Source organism: Aphelocoma coerulescens (assembly GCF_041296385.1).
Source record: "Aphelocoma coerulescens isolate FSJ_1873_10779 chromosome Z unlocalized genomic scaffold, UR_Acoe_1.0 ChrZ, whole genome shotgun sequence".
In the NCBI taxonomy this organism is placed as follows: Eukaryota; Metazoa; Chordata; class Aves; order Passeriformes; family Corvidae; genus Aphelocoma; species Aphelocoma coerulescens.
This window is the reverse complement of record NW_027184085.1, coordinates 38,624,516-38,640,503: the sequence shown is the minus strand read 5'-3', so window position 1 is coordinate 38,640,503 and position 15,988 is coordinate 38,624,516. Positions and strand designations below refer to the sequence as shown.

The 15,988-nt window shown below is 41.4% G+C and overlaps 1 protein-coding gene across 2 annotated transcripts in view; it reads right to left on the bottom strand.

Annotated features, from left to right (window-relative positions):
* The window catches only part of DAPK1 (death associated protein kinase 1), an 86,960-nt gene extending 71,397 nt beyond the window's left edge, over positions 1–15,563 (bottom strand). For both annotated transcript variants that reach the window (XM_069000732.1, XM_069000734.1), the window contains exon 1: positions 15,417–15,563. In XM_069000732.1, the coding sequence (XP_068856833.1) occupies positions 15,417–15,478 (62 nt within the window). In that variant the 5' untranslated portion in view covers positions 15,479–15,563. The remainder of the gene's footprint in view (positions 1–15,416) is intronic.
* Between the last annotated feature and the right edge of the window lie 425 nt (positions 15,564–15,988).

Here is a 15,988-nt window from a genome sequence, read left to right as displayed (position 1 = left end):
TTACCCGCTTCCAAATCATGAGAGCATTTCAAATTTACATGATGCCTGCACATAAGCCTTATAAAAAACAGAAAGGTGCAGAAACACAGGCAGAGATTCAAGAGTCTGTCTTTCTGAAGTGCTGTGCAGCATGAAGGATAGGGTTTTTCAAGAAGAAAAGGTGGCATGGCAATAGTATTTCAGACTATGAAAGAATAAGAAAGGAAAGATCTTGCAGGTGCTAAATCCTCCACAGAGAGCACCAGCACACAGCCCTCCTTCCAGTCAAAGCGGTCTTCTTCTTTCAAAGGAGCACATGACTTTAAAGAAGTTATGACTACAGGGTTATCAGACAATATATAGGTTTCTCCATGATCATACTCTGCTAAGCAATTAGGTCAAACTGTGCTCTTGAAAATGAGTTTAGTGCAACTGAAGGTCTAGGAATGAAAGCATGCGGGGGAGATGAAGCAGAAAAGAAGTAGAAGGATTTAACTCTCAAGCACATGCAAAGCCCTTGCCAGAAAGAGGAGTTGCACTGTTGCTAGAACTTTATAGTGTATGAAAGGAACATTCTTGGCACTGAAAAACTGGCATCTTGTGTACAAATAGAAAAAGTGTTCCAAGTTACAAGCTGTACACAGAAACAAAAAGGAACTTCTTCACATCCATGTGCTCACCAGTACTGTCTTATTCATTCTAAATTACTGTTTTGTCAATGGATTGATGTGGCTTAGTTGTCAGGCAAATAAGTAGATTTTTGTTACTTTTAACTAGAATAAAGAGATATTACATGCTTTTACAGAGTTCCGTAATTCTTTTTAAAAAAACAGATTCTTTTGTTCAAGCAGGAATTCTGACGTCAGATTCTTTTTCTTATATTCACATTTGGGTTTTGGAATGCAAATTTGAATGAGTAAAGTACTCTGGGTCTATGCTGACAGCAGATGTTCAGATGAAGAGACACACTGAAAAAGCTGGAAGCATTACTGAAGGTTTGATAACTCTGTTCTCCTGGCAACCCATGGATTACTGCAGATACAAAAGAGAGACATACTATCAGCTTTACACATGGCTGTAAGAAATTGACAGAATTATTATTCTGGAAGTAGCCAAAGACTAAATTCTCTTTCCTGCTTTTTCTAGTGCTTTGAACAATTGAATAGGTGGGTGAGAGGCAAACACCAGACAGGCAGAGACAAAACCTTCCCTGCTTCCTGTATGTATATAAACAATTCAGCTCTGTCTCCAGTTTAATATTATCTATCCAGCAGTCACTTGTACAGTCTGTGTAACACCAAACATGCATACTTGTCACTGTGCCAGTAGACAAGACAAGAAATGCAAGTTATCAACGTTGCTGAAACTTTACACAAAACAGTGAGTAATGGTCAGACACTATTTTTATGCTGTCCAATCCAGTTACTGCCTAGTAGGAACAGCAATTACATTCTCGGGGAGAAGGAAGGTGCAAAAAAAAAAAGTTGTTGGCTATTCTTTTGTAAGCAAAAGCATAATGTCTAAAGGCTGTGCAGTAAAACTTTTCACTGCTCAGGAGATAAATATTTTTCCATCATTCCTTGTTGAGAATTTTTACCATAGGATTAAATTTCACTTTAAAGTTTATCTAATATACTTCAATGTAATGCACAGGCATTATACAGACAGTTTGAGAAGCTGAGAGTCATTTTTACAGTCTTCTCCATGGTATGTTTAATTTTTTTTTTAATTTTTCTTTTTAATATGAGACTAAGCAATACTGCAAAGCTCAAGAGCTCTTAGCTTTCCAGCATAAAGAAAAAAGCAGTGCTACACCACACTTTCACAACCACACTGTCTCTCCCACTTTCACAAAAGGAAATGTAGTGTTAGATTGAGTGAATCTTGGTATTCTTGGTTCTCTCTCAAGGGACACTTCTGAGTCACTAATCTTGACATGTGCATTGCTAAAAGGCAAAAAGTACTGACCCCTTCTAGAGGAATTTGGAGCTGCTCCTTTGCAGTAACAGTGGGAACAATAAGAACTCACTGAATGTGGTGACATGACAAATGTAAGATAAACACAATCAGTGTGAGAGTGAACTCAGTCTGAACAGTAGTAGTCTTAATGTATGATTCTGGGTAAAACTTGGGGATGGTAAAAACAACACGAAAAGTGAAAATGGAGATGTTCCTGTGCCTCAAATGCCTTAACAAAAGTACTTAAGTGATCATCAAACTACAAAACGTGAAGAGCTGGACAGCACTCAAGAAAATACTTCCAACTGAAGTCTACTCATAGACACAGAAGTTTAAAATACTGATGTGAAGTCCATGTCAAAACGTAGTGGTATTTAATGTATAAGCTGGAGGAACGTGTATGGCTGCAAAACTTCCAAGGCAGCTGTATGTCAGCCATTTCCTATTAATTTCCTATTAATGATGCCTGGGCTGGAGCTTGTAGAAACCCATTTGGTCTGAATACATGTACATCTGCTAAAGCCTTTTCAGAAAACATCTTATACTATGAAAAGCTGAGTACTCACACTTGGAAGCAGTTGAAGTAATAACTGCATCTATAACATAAAGGAAAATGCCAAAAAAAAAAAAAAGGGGGGGGGGGGAGATAAGGCAAAGAAAGCCACAGATTTTCAAGCAACTGCCATTCATGGTATTAAAAAGTACACATACAGGTACTTTAAGAATCAATGCCTAACCATAGCCATATAAATACAGAACTTAGTATACCTTGCAAGCACTTAAGTAGAGTCTTAATGCTTCTACTGTTATTTAGTACTTCATTTTCCCCTTCTTTTGGACTTTTCATGAAATTTGTAAACGAACTCAGCAATTAACATTAAATCATAAGTTAATCTAGCTAAATGTTTAAAGACACATGTGACGTAACTCTGACTCAGAACTGATTATAAAAGCTCAGTTATCACTAGCTCATAAAATCTTAAACCAGGAGGCTGGTGTGAATATTAAAACATAAGAGCAGAACAAACATTTGATTTTGGTGATGCTAAAGACTGTTCTTCCTGCTGTATCATAAGTAGTGTTTTGAGTTACATGTTTCTCTTTTCAGCAACGGGTTCTGAAACATTCCTAAGGGGCTGTTTGTCCTTCAGCTTAGGGAAGAAAAGTCTAGTGATAATGCTTATCAGACCTCACTTGTCTCATCCACTCTTTCATCACAATGAACAGCCTTTCTTCATTTCACCTTTTCAGAAATTCTCTGTGTAGTAGTGTATGACCTATCATCTTAATGAGCAATAACACTGTGACTATAAGCATCATTCCTATGCAGTTTTGACTCTGGAAATTATCTGTGTTGAATGGCCACAAATAAAACCACAGAAATTCATCACCTTTACAGCTCAGCTGCACCTGCTAAATACATTAAACAATGCTAGTGTAAGAAAATGGTTTTTTTCAGTATACTGAAAAAAATAATTTAATACAGTCATGGAGCATGGATCAGTCAAACACTTGCTAGAAAAAGGATGAAATCTAATCACTAAGAGCAGGAGTGAGGATGGACTGCAAAGCTCCCAACAGGTTATAGATCAGCTTTCCCTAGAAATTATACATATAAAAGGCATGGAAAGGATTTAAAGTTTGGTTACTTTCTATTTCTTCCAGGTATGAAGAATCACTAAAACCCACAGGTGTGTCACTAACCCTTTAGTATTAGAGCATAAGGAGAAACAACCTCCTATGCTCCACAGAGGATGGCAGAGTAATTTTTTTCTGTAGAAAAGTTCTGGATTTTCTCCTCCAGTTATTAACTTGATGCTAGCTAAATATATAAGAAACTCACTGAGCTGTAAACACATCACTTAAGCCAGTGATGAAAATACTGCTTTTCCATGACCTAAAGGCAACTTTTTAAGATGATATAGCATTACAAACAAAGCAGTTTGTGTCACAAGCACAAATCTCATGCTAAGTGCCTTAGTAACTTCCATATACATTATGCTTTTATGAGCCACTATTTACAGCCAAGTAATTGTCTGCTTCCCCAGATCTTCAGCTTTTATTCACAGCTATTCGCTCTCAAAGACAAGCTTGGGCACCTCAGAATTTAGAGCATCTAAAAAAAAAAAAAAAAAAAATCCAAGTTGTCCCCTCTGACCCCTGAGCAAAGGAGGGCCTGTCTGGCTACCCTATGGCTGCTGCCACAGGAAAACATACTCAGACTGTGCTGTCACCAGTCTCATTGTCCGGGGTTAATCACAGTCAGGTTTTGCTTCCCAGTTCAGAGCGGCTCTTCCACGAGGTCTTAGCTGGCCAGACCCGCACGATGCTGATGCAGAGCACAGAGGGTGCAGGCTTTACAGCGTGCTTTAGTAGGCTGAGCCAGTAACTGTCACAAACAGAGACTTCCCCATCCCACTGGCCATGCATTCCCATGCTGTGCTGGCGGCTGGCACTGATCCTTGTCTGACATGCCCACGTTGACCCAGTTCAGGGAGCTCAGTCTGTAATTCCCTCTCGCTTCCAGGCTGCGCTCATGATGGTGCCAGTGCTAGCACAGGAGAATGCCGCTCAGTGGGTGAGGAACAGAACCATCCCATTCCCTGACCCTTGCACTAGGCTGGCTTAGCCTCCCTGGGTGGGCTTGCAGGCAGGCAGGGCAGCACTGACCAGGAACTAACACACCCTTAGGAGGAACAGTAATGTAAAAGTTTCTTTCTAGAGGAACAAAAGAGGCAGCAGAAGTAGACCAGATTTGCAAGATAGAATCTGGAATGGTTTGCTCTTCACCTAATGTTAGACCTGGCAACAAAACCAGGAAAAGAGATATCCTTCTTTTAGGCAAGAATGTGAAGTAAATAGTATCAGAAGGCCCTTTCAAATAAAAAGCCATGAGAAAAGATGAGACATAAGGAACTGAGCCATTCCCTGATGTGCTTTCCTTTCCCAGGGAATCAATGGCAATTCTATGCAGATGGCCCTGCTCACAGAGATAAGAAAATACTGCCAGACAGATAATATACCAACAAAGTCAGCACTCCCATACCAAAATGTTTGAAGTCTGTATTTGCAAGGAATAAAAACCACAACAAAACACACATGCACACAAACCCAAAGCAAACAAAACAAAACCCCTAAGAGAAAAAGAAAGCTGAAGGAGAGAAGTTGAAATCTCTGTCTCTAGGATTACATCTGCATCACCTTCCTTAAAGGTAACAGGAGCCAAGTGTCCCAACAAAGCAGTCTGAGTTAGCAAGAAGAGAGGTATCGAAAGATAAAATTTGTTACCATTCAAGACTCTCATATACTGTTTTCTTCTTATACAATAATAAACTCCCAGTCTTGTTGACAGAGTTATTCAATGTTGAGTTCTTGGCCTCAAAGCTGTAGGACCCAAGTAAGACACACACACACACACATATTATTTTCCCCTGTGGACAAAGAGATGTTGTGGTTTGACACTGGCCAAACACCAGGCACCCATGAAAGTCACTCACTCACCCTCCTCTGCCACAGCTGGGCAGAGGAGAGAAAAATTAATGAAGCATTCATGAGTTGAGATAAGGACTGGGAGAAAACAGTTCAAGGGCAAAACAGGCTCAACATAGAGATACAAAGTGAATTTATTGCTAACAGAATCAGAAAAGGATAATGAGAAGTAAAATAAGCCCTTAAAACACCTTTTTTCCCCCAGCCCCTCTCTCCTTCCCACTGACAGCACAGGGTACAGGGCAGGGGGGGTTTGGTCAGTTTGTCACCCAAGGTTTTCTTCCGCTGTGCAGGGAGAGAAATCCTTCCCCTGCTGCGTCATGGAGTCCCTCCCACAGGAGATGGTTGCCTGTGAACTTCTCCAGTGTGGCTCCAATCTTACAAGCAACAGTTCTCCCAAAACTGCTGCACTGTGGGTCTCTCTTTCCATGGGGTGCAGCCCTCCAAGGACAGGCTGCTCCAGCCTGGAAGCAGGGACCCCCTCTCTCCACCGGGTCTCCCACTGGATCACAGCCCCCTCCAGGCATCCACCCGCTCCAACATGGACACCTCCCCCACAGGCTGTGGATGGATCTCTGCATTCCCTGTGGATCCCCATGGGCTGCAGGGGCACAGCTGCTTCACCATAGTCTTTACCACGGCCCACAGAAGAACCTCAGCTCCAGCACCTGGAGCACCTCCTCCCCCTCCTTCTCCTCTGACCTTGTTTCCCTCACATGTTCTCACCTCTTCCTCTCGTGCACTTTGTCTTGATTTTCTTCTTAAATACATTATCACAGAGGTGTCACCAATCTCTCTCTAACTGGCCCGGCTTTGGCCAGCAGCATGTCCATCTTCAAAGCCATCAGAGATTGGCTCTGCTGGACATGGTGGAAGCTTCCAGCAGCTTCTCACAGAAGCCACTTCTGTGGCCCCCTGCTACCAAAAACCAGGCTGTGCAAAACCAGCACAAGGGGGAAAAACCCACACCTTGTCACCCATTAAACTTGGCAGAATAATTTAACCTGGCAGAATAACTTAATTGTGAACCACATCAGAATACAACATTATCCCTTAACACAGAAGTTAGCTGCACTCAGTATATCTACACAGTCAGGCAAAGTAAGCACAGTGCCAAATAACACACACCACAAAGGATACACATGATTTGAAGTTTTATGAGTTGGCTTTCTTAGTCTCCTTTAGAAATACAGGATTACAAAATACCATATCAGCAGTTCAGAAAAAGTGCAGTTCAGTCCTCTTCTTTAAAAACTTCAGCAGAGACAATAGGGAAGAAGAGATGAGTGTCTCCATACCACTTCTCTATAAGCACCAGACAGTTAAAACTCACCAGATTCCAGAAAATGAACAGCCTTTCTCTGTCCCATAAGAATAACAACTTCAGAACACTACAGGTCCAACAGACTGTGATCTGGGGAAAATGTCCCTCTGCTATCAGTTCCCATGGCATGAAAGCAGGTACTCTAAGTGCATACTTCTACAGGCACACCTAGCCAGTACCTTAAAGCTAGGACAACCACTGACACTTGAGAGAAGACTGAGGAAAAGGTACAAGAGCCCAGAAGCCAATTTACATACCAGGCAGAAAGCAGGACTCCAAGTAACTTGTGAAAATTTGGAAGCACACCATTGATTGCTGACAAATAAAGTCATAGTGGAAATAAAATATTTCCAGTACACTGGTTCAGTTACAAGCTCTTAGCATCCTGTTTAGGCAAGAAGTGCACAGACAAATGCTATTGCCCCAAGTAATTTTTATCCTTTCCAAAACCTCACTCCTCTGCATAATTCAAAACAAAAATCTCAAACTACACCTTTCAATCAGTGTATAAAGACAGTTATAATTTACACTGACTATGACATTTCCAAAGCTTTGGACATTTCCCCATAAGTTCATGACCACCCAGTAAGGTATTTTTCTTTCTGTTAAATACAGGCAGGACCATCTGAGCTTCATAACAAATGGAGACATGCACCTGCAAGCAGATGGTACTGGGGAAGACTTGCTCTAGTAGAGTGGCACACCACTGCTCAGGGTCCCTGCTGCTGGTGGTCAAGGCATTCACATTGGCTGGGCAGCCACACAACCATGCTTCCTCCTCAACACTACTGCCTCGGGAAGCAGAAATGGTTTGGCACATCAGCTTCCACAAACAGGAGGGAATAAGGGGAAGGAAATTAAACTTCTAAAATCAAGAGAATAAGGCTGCAGATCACCATGTGGATTACTCAGTGTAGTGTTTTACAGCAATCCTAAACCCTGTGAGCTATTCCGGGACTGGGTGAAATGCATCTATTACAAGATATTCCCTCCAACATGGACGTGTACCACAACCAAAAAAAACCCACAAAACTCTGACATGCCAATAATACTGCACTTTTAGTACAATAGGACAACATCTTCAAGGACTGCAATATGCCTGGAAACTTTGAAAGAGAGTGTTAAAACTGATTTAAGATATCAACAATGACTGTATCCTTATCAACTTTCTCCTTTTCCAGAACAGTTTAATGCAATTCTTTCCTTTAATGTTACAAGCTAAATCTTGATACAATTTAGATTCCCTGTTCAGACTGGTCTCATTTCAACAGGTCCCATAAGGTCATTTTCCTTGAGGCAAGCAGCCTTTCAATTCCAGCCTGCAGAATCATCTGTGAATGTAAATGTAGTGTCTAAAGTTTCTTTGTTTCACCCATCATTTTAATTTTTCCAGCATATTAATAATATCATACCACTCCAAGCGTAGTGGTGCAAGGCTAAATGTACAAAAGCCTTAAGTCTTCTTAAGAAGCTTCTTTCCACAGCTTCACCACCTTAGCTTAGCATCTGTTCTTCACTTTAGAAAAAGACAGCAGCAATCTCTTTGAAATGAAGGGACAAGACCTGCAAGTAACCTGTGAAGGAGGATGTAGAAAGGTTTGCAAGGATATGGAGAGATACCTGCCCCTACAACTCATCTCTGTCATTAGTCTGTTCCATAACTGCACCAAAACCAAGAGGAATGTCACCCAACAACTGACCAAAATGTGCAGGCTCCAGTCCTCCTGTATCACGTCCTAGACAAGATCTCAGAGTTTAGCAACATCACGTATATTAGACTGCTTGGCACCGGACTTTGTACCCAGTTCTGCAAAATTTCACACGTTATGCCAAATTTCCCTGCATAAGGTAGACATGCAACAAAATAGTAAAGGCTTGAAGATCTTTAGGCTTTGTCTACACTTTTCTCAGCTTCACCCATCTCAGCCATGAACTCATCACAGTTAAGTATGACCTACTATACTGCGTGGCCAGTCAATGAATGCTGTTCAGGTTTAGTATAAAATCTTCCTTTGTGTCACGTATCTTCCTGCAAGAGGGTCAAAACACAGTTTGAGAAACAAGTTTTATTTGAGACAGAGCTCCTACAAAGCCACTACCATCCAGGAAACAAGCTGCCGAGCCACTGCTTTAACCAGCATAATTTCTTCAGAATATAAAGTTGTATCAACAAGTTGCACAATTTGTTTGTTTTAACCATTTAAAGCCATTTAAAAACAGAAAGACACGTGGACATTAAGCCAGGGTCTCACAAGAAACATGCAATCTCCTCCAGAAACTCGTACAGTTTTGAATACCTCTGACAAACTGCAACAACCGTGCATGACAATTACTCCAGAACTGTTGCACCACCCACAGTTCTCCTAATTTCCAGCTTAAAAATCCTTGTTGTCGGTTTATGTTCAGTGCTTTCAGCTGATCTGAGAGTATTCACCTGCCATAAATTAGATATAAGGTGGGATATTTTTCCCCTTTGACAGCAGCACTACATTAAAAAAAAGAACCCAACCTGAAACAAAACAACCTACACAGAAACACACAGCAGAGGAAAGAGATACTGATCCTTTCAACCACCAACTCTGCAGCCTGAGCTTTGAACAAAGCTCTCATGAAAAGGCAGTGTCAGCCTCCCTTTCCTAGGCTAAAAGGGCCAATTTCTGTTCAGTACACATAATTCCAGCAGAGAAATTGACATACTCAAACATCTGTAAAGGGAGAAAATGGGGAGGAAAAAAAACAAACACCAAAAAACCCCCATAAGCACAGAAGGAAAGCCCAGAAGGACAGATTGAAGTTGCAGCACGCCCCTAACATGCCTGCTCTGGTACTGATCATGCCTCACTGAGCCTGGCTAGAAGAAAAATCAGACAAGCATTTTTATCTGCTTCCTGTTGAGTTTAGATTTACAAAGATTTGTGCATTTAAACTGAAAGCACAGAATAATCAGCAAGCTGCAGTTTTTATTACACTATATTTTAAAAGACATACAAAGCAGTCCTTCTTTTCCCCCAGAGAGAGAAATAAAGTAAGCAGGACCAAGTTATACCCAAAAAAGCATCAGCATTTCTTGTGCTTTTCACGAAGCAAACCTCTCAGCACATTTTATATGGCAGTAATTGTCACCAGTGGCACTGTATGGTGACAGCTCTTGTACCCTGCGCCATCAGCAGCTTGCAGGTTATTGTGTATTTGTGAAAAGGAAACATTTTGAGGCATGTCTGGAAGGCAAAGTGACTTGAGATGAATAATTTTTTGCAACCATTCTTTCCAGTTAAGAAACCTTCCTTTTCAATATCCATGCAGCCACCAAAGCCAGGACTTACAGAAAAGCATGGAACAACCAACTTCTCCTCTGAGGATTGACAAGACTGATAAAACACGTACATGGTTCACAACCAGCACAGAAAGGGTTATTTGATATAATTTGAATTCTACAACTTTCAGTTCTTGAAATAAAAACAAAAGAGCATACAGAGGCATCAATCAAATAGGTTTCCTGGTCAAATAGGGGCTTTGTTGTGAACATTTTCAGAGTTCCTTCTGAGGTGAGGTCCTTTTCCCTGAAAAACTTATATAGTCCACTCAATTTAATTAATTTAATTAATTATCATGGACTACTAAAATCTGAATAAAGTAGTTATAAAAACAGTGAATTACACGCTTGCAGTATTTATCACTGTGCCTGTATGAATAACACAGGAAATGGCACTGCAGAGGTCTGCACCTTCTGCTTCTTCAGAGTTTAACCACTTAACTGCTGTATGAGAATGAAGGTTAACAATGGCTTAAAATGGAGCAATGGAGATGAACTTACAGCAAGAAAACCCAAGGAAACAGAAACTGGAAATTTCAATGTACCACAGTTAAAAATTTTATAGCTTACATGCAACAGTTTTAGCCTTACAACACCATCTTTCACATTGCTCCTTCCCCGCCCCCACACGACTTTCTGATAATTCATAGGAAAAAATGTTACACTATAACATCATTAAAGATGGTTGTCATGGGTTTTAAATGTGACTGTTTTGAAAGGAAGTATCACCTGAAATGAGTTTCACATCCTATAAATCTCACAACAGAGCTTGATAATACTGACACAATTTTAGTACATGAGATAGCCAGCAAGGTTAGCTTAGGCTGTCAAGCCTGAAAAGTGCCATAAAGGTCAAATTCTGGTTGCCATCCAAGTTTATTTGGTTTTTTTTCAGAGGTTTTAATTTTCTCCCAATACAGAGGTGCAATGTAGTTACAGTTACGGTGTTTGGATAGATGACAAGCAGCCTCCACAGCCGTAGAAAGACGTGCTACCAAAAACTGGTATCTGAATAATGAAAAACACATACATTCATGGACATATATATATTTACATACTTGTATATTCAGCCTATATACTCCTTGCTTACTATGGAAATAATTTTCCAGGGAAAAATTAAAAAATAATCTTTTTTCACTCAACTCTGAAAGGTAGAGGAACGTTTTACAGAATGTAAATACATACTTGCACAGCTCTCTATTTTCTCTTATCAACATCTTCAGCATGTTATCCTAGGCATTTTTCTCTCACAACTGATAAAGTGATTGGGTACATTAGGTAGCAGGGTTAGCTTGCTGCTTTCTACTCTTAGCACCTCTGCTTAGTGAGCTACCAAGCAGAGTCAGAGCAGTCTCTGAAACTGACAAGATTCAGGGTAGCTTTCCTTCAATAAGTTACAAGTGTTCCCCTAGTGAGTCCAACAGGTCCAAATAAGCTTAACATTCAAAACGGTTAGATGCCTCTTCCTACTTTCTGAATCAAGAAGAATCTAAAAATTGTGAACTACAGTGCAATGCAAATACCATTCTTCAATTCCAAAACTTTACCATAACAGTCTGCATCTCTTTTAGAAAGCACATGAAAGCTTGAAAGAAAATAAAACAACCAAAAAAAACCAAATGTGGGTGTTGGTGATGAAGGAAGAAGGAGCTGTCTATACAATCAGGAACTCACAGACAAACACAGTGTGTATTTATAACACAGTTTTAGTTACTTCTCCCTAAAATTTTTTAAGCAACATCACATTTCTAGCAATACTGTATGAATTCCCAAGCAAGGCCAGTCACGGGAGGTAAAAACATACTTTGAAAAGTTTCATGTGCTTTGAAGGTCTTTACTTGCTTCCTCACCATAGTAAGGTTTTTAATACTGCTGAACTTGAATTCCTGACTTTTGGGCAGACTGAAGTAAAAGCACTGCAGCAGGGTATTTAAAATGCGCAGTCACACCACCTGCAACTGCAGGCAGAATTAAAATGACAAAATAGCTTTTAGCAAATTTGTTGCTCTTCCATGATAATGTTTACCACCCCTTGAAACTTCATGGTTAGATGATTATTTAGCGCATCTGCAGGTAGCCTGCATCTGAACAAGTAACACATGTAATTTCAAATCTCTAAGATGGAAAACAAAAAAAAGTGTATGCAATGCACCATACATTAATCAAGAGAAATCTTCTTTTATCTTTATGCTAAAGATAGCATTCGATCCATAAGTCTCACAAGACTGCTTTGGTACAAAATCTTAAGATAAACCAACCTGAACAGCCATGAACTTGTCAGAAGAAATCACGTACAGGCAAGAAAAATAAATAAGGATGATTCTATCCATATTCACAATCCCAAATTTCTTTTTTCTAATTCTCCTTAGGCATAAATGAAAACGAACTAAAGACCAGAACAAAACTCAGACATGTCCGTAACAGGACTGTGATTGTTTATTACTTTTTCTGCAAAAGCATGGTAAAATATCAGAAAACTAGAGAACACTTTTTTTTTTTTGGTCCAGGAACACCATCATCCCCTTCTCCTTATTTCCAACAACCCTAGGTTTTTTGCTAAGCAATACTTAAACCTCCTTTACTGCTTTCCATCAAAAATTTAATTTACACAGCCCATTTGCTTTCTTCAACACACCTTTCTTATTCAAATGACTTTTTATTCTAGTGACTGTCAGAATTATTGTAATGTAACAAAGACTTAAATAATTTACAAGGGAAAACAGTGCAGATTATTAAAATACCTGAGTATTTGCATCTTCACTGAGCTCTCTCAAAAGGCAGGTTGGCCTAGGAACTTTTCATTCAAACACAACTCTGTCAATGAAAACTCACCAGTTAATTAATTCACCTTGTTTGCTTCATGCCTGCAGCTAAGTAAGAGGAAATAAAAGCATTCTTCCAAGAGAAGGAGAAAAATCAGTTGATTTTGCAAAACGGAAACTTTCATCATTGCTTGAAGTATTAATTCACAATTTGTGTGTCCAAATGAATACAGGAAATTTTAAAGTCAAAGGTGGTTTTAATATTCACTGGTTTTTGAGTTTCGAGCCTCAGGGTAACTACATTTATATGTAAACCTACCAGTCAGAAACATGCTAAGGGGTAACGAGGAATGGAAAGTGACAGATTTACAAAAAAGTAGTTTGTGGAACCCTAGAAACTGAAGTTCAAAAAGGAGTTAAAAACACCACTGAAATAAACCATACAACCCTCTTGAGGTTTGCTTACTCTTATGGCTTTATGCCAGCGTTTCACACTGGGATAATCCTGGTTTCTTAAAATGATGCTGAAGTGAAAGCTTTGGCCCTTTTAAGTAACCATATTCCATTTTTAAAGCAAAAGCCCTGTCAAACATTTCCCAATGTTTTACCATCCACTGGTATTTTCTCACACATGTAGATAAAATTGATGAGGTTCTTAGATGTCTTTACCCTTTTTCAAGTGAAAACTAGAGCGGATTCTAACATTCTTTAAAATTCATAAAACACGGCAAGTTTAGACTGCATGCCAAGCTTATATAGCCATAGGATGGATCAACCCCTCAGTGTTGTAATACCCTGTTGGTAAGTGACCAAATGAAGATACCATTTTTAAACTGAATGCCATTACCTAACACTCTGTGAATTTGAAACCCTCCATTTGTTCTGGGTTTTTTGGTTGTTGTTTTACTACCTAATGTTTTCAGTGTTTGCACTTCCCATACTGTAAAAATGAAATGCCTGCTCTCCACTGCTGTGTTCTGGAGCTTGTGACTTGCAAAGAACATCTATTTGGAAAAGAACTCTACGTATTTAAACATTTCTTATGTAATTGGCCTAAGGGCAATTGCTCTATTTCATAAATATGTATTAGGCACCAAACATTGCACTGACACTCCCTCTTTAAAAAAAATACAAGGGAAGTTACATAAACCTTAACACTTTCTAAATTTGCATATTGACATTGTCTTCTCTCTGAAGAACCTTAAAACCCCACAATATATCTGTGTCTTTATTTTCTTCTATAAAGTCAATCATTTATCAGTACCTGTAACAACAATGGTTTTATTTTTAATAGTCCAGAAACCTAAACCTGATTTTGGAACACTATGTATTCTTGTCACAAAGAATGGAAACCAAATAAAACAATATTACATGCCAAAAAAAAAAAAATATTCAGACCACAAAATCCAAACTTATGCTTTAGCATGATGACACTTCTTCCTATCAAGTTATCCAGAAAATTAGTATTAGTTCACATTCTAGATGTATGAAAATGCCAACCCAGAACACTATGTGGAAATAGAAGTACATATTTATTGCCAAAGTCACATCAACAAACTTGTATATAAACAGGATGAAGTTTTTTGGAAATACAGTGCAATTAACTTTCTTATAATGTGGGGGGTTGGTTGGTTGGTTAGTTGTGGGTTGGGTGTTTTGGTTTTTTTTTTTGATATTAAGAAATCATGAAATATTTCTAAGTTCCTGCCTATTCAAGTACCTCGTTAACAACATTTGCTATGACTGGACCCTTCACTGGAAAGGTATGTGCAGGTAGATATGGGAGCATCTGCTCCATGTAGACTGAATACCCTGTGTTAATTGAACACTGATCCTATGCTTTGAAATCACCAAGATGAACACTTGAAAAGGATTCTGCCATGTTGGTTTGCTAGAATGCCATTGGCTTCTAGAAGGGGCAAAGAAGAGGAAAAGGACTCTCATGTAACACAATCCAGTGTTTAAACAGTTTTAAAACACGGAAAGCACTGAAAAAACAAGGCACGATTAATAGTGTGAGCTCGGAGGAGCTCACAACTACACAGCGTTCAAGAATCAAGGTTCAAGCAGGCAGCTCTGCATCTGCAGCGCTCTTAATCCGACTTCCAGCTCCAACAGCGATGCTCAGACAGTCATCTTCGCCACAATAGTATCGATAAAATACTACTCTCACTTCTCTAATCCCGTTCTTAAAGAAAAATCCAACACGCAATACAAACGTAGTCCTTCACACTGTGAACAATGCAAACTTCTCTCCTTTCAGCCCAGCCCGTTTCCAGCTCCCCGCCCGGCGCACAGCAGCGAGCCTCGCAGTGCCCACAGCTGCGCCGCCGGCAGCAGGTTCGCCCCTACGCGCCGCACAGCACCCGGGAGGGCGTCGAGCTGAGCAGGCACCACTTAGGAACTCTCCCTGTCCAAAAATCTCATCAGACCCGTATTAAAAAGGCAAAGACGCGCTAACTTCAAATCCAACGCCCTTTTCCGTCTTCAGGCATCTCAGACAAGGTGGAATGCCAACGCGGGTGCGAGCCTGTCCTCACCCCTTGCCCCGCCGAGCTCAGCGGCCACGGCTCCATCCGCCCGCACCCACCTGCCGAGGTCCTCGCCCGTCTCGTAGTGCTCCTCCAGGTTCTCCTGCCGGAACACCGTCATGGTCGCCGCCCGCCGCCGGCTTCAGCCCCTGCTCGGCGCCCTCATCACCAGCGCCCCGGAGCCGCCCCGCGCTCGGCTGCGCGCCCTGCGGAGGAGCGCGGAGGTGAACGCCCCTGCCCCCGGTCCCTCCCGGCGCCGGGGGCGCTCCCCGCCCTCCTCACCCGCGAAGGAAGAGGCACCCGCGGGCCGAAGGGCACCTCCCCTGCCCCTGCCCGAGCGCCGGGAGAAGAAAGCGGCTCCCGGCGCCCCCGCCCCTTCCCCGGCAGCGGCAGCCCCCAGCTGCCCCGGCGGCCACCGGAGCCCAGCCGCCCGCCCGCTGCATTCCTCAGTGGCTCCGTTGCCCTGTCAACCGGGACGTGCCTCCAGGCCTGCGGCAGGAGCCCCCCCGGACATCCCCGCAACCCGACGCCGGGCGAGGCGGGGAATCCCCTCCGCGCCGGCGGGCCGGGGCTTAGCGGCACCGGTTCTGCCCTCGCGCGGCGCCACCCGCTTACCCGCTCACCCTCCCGC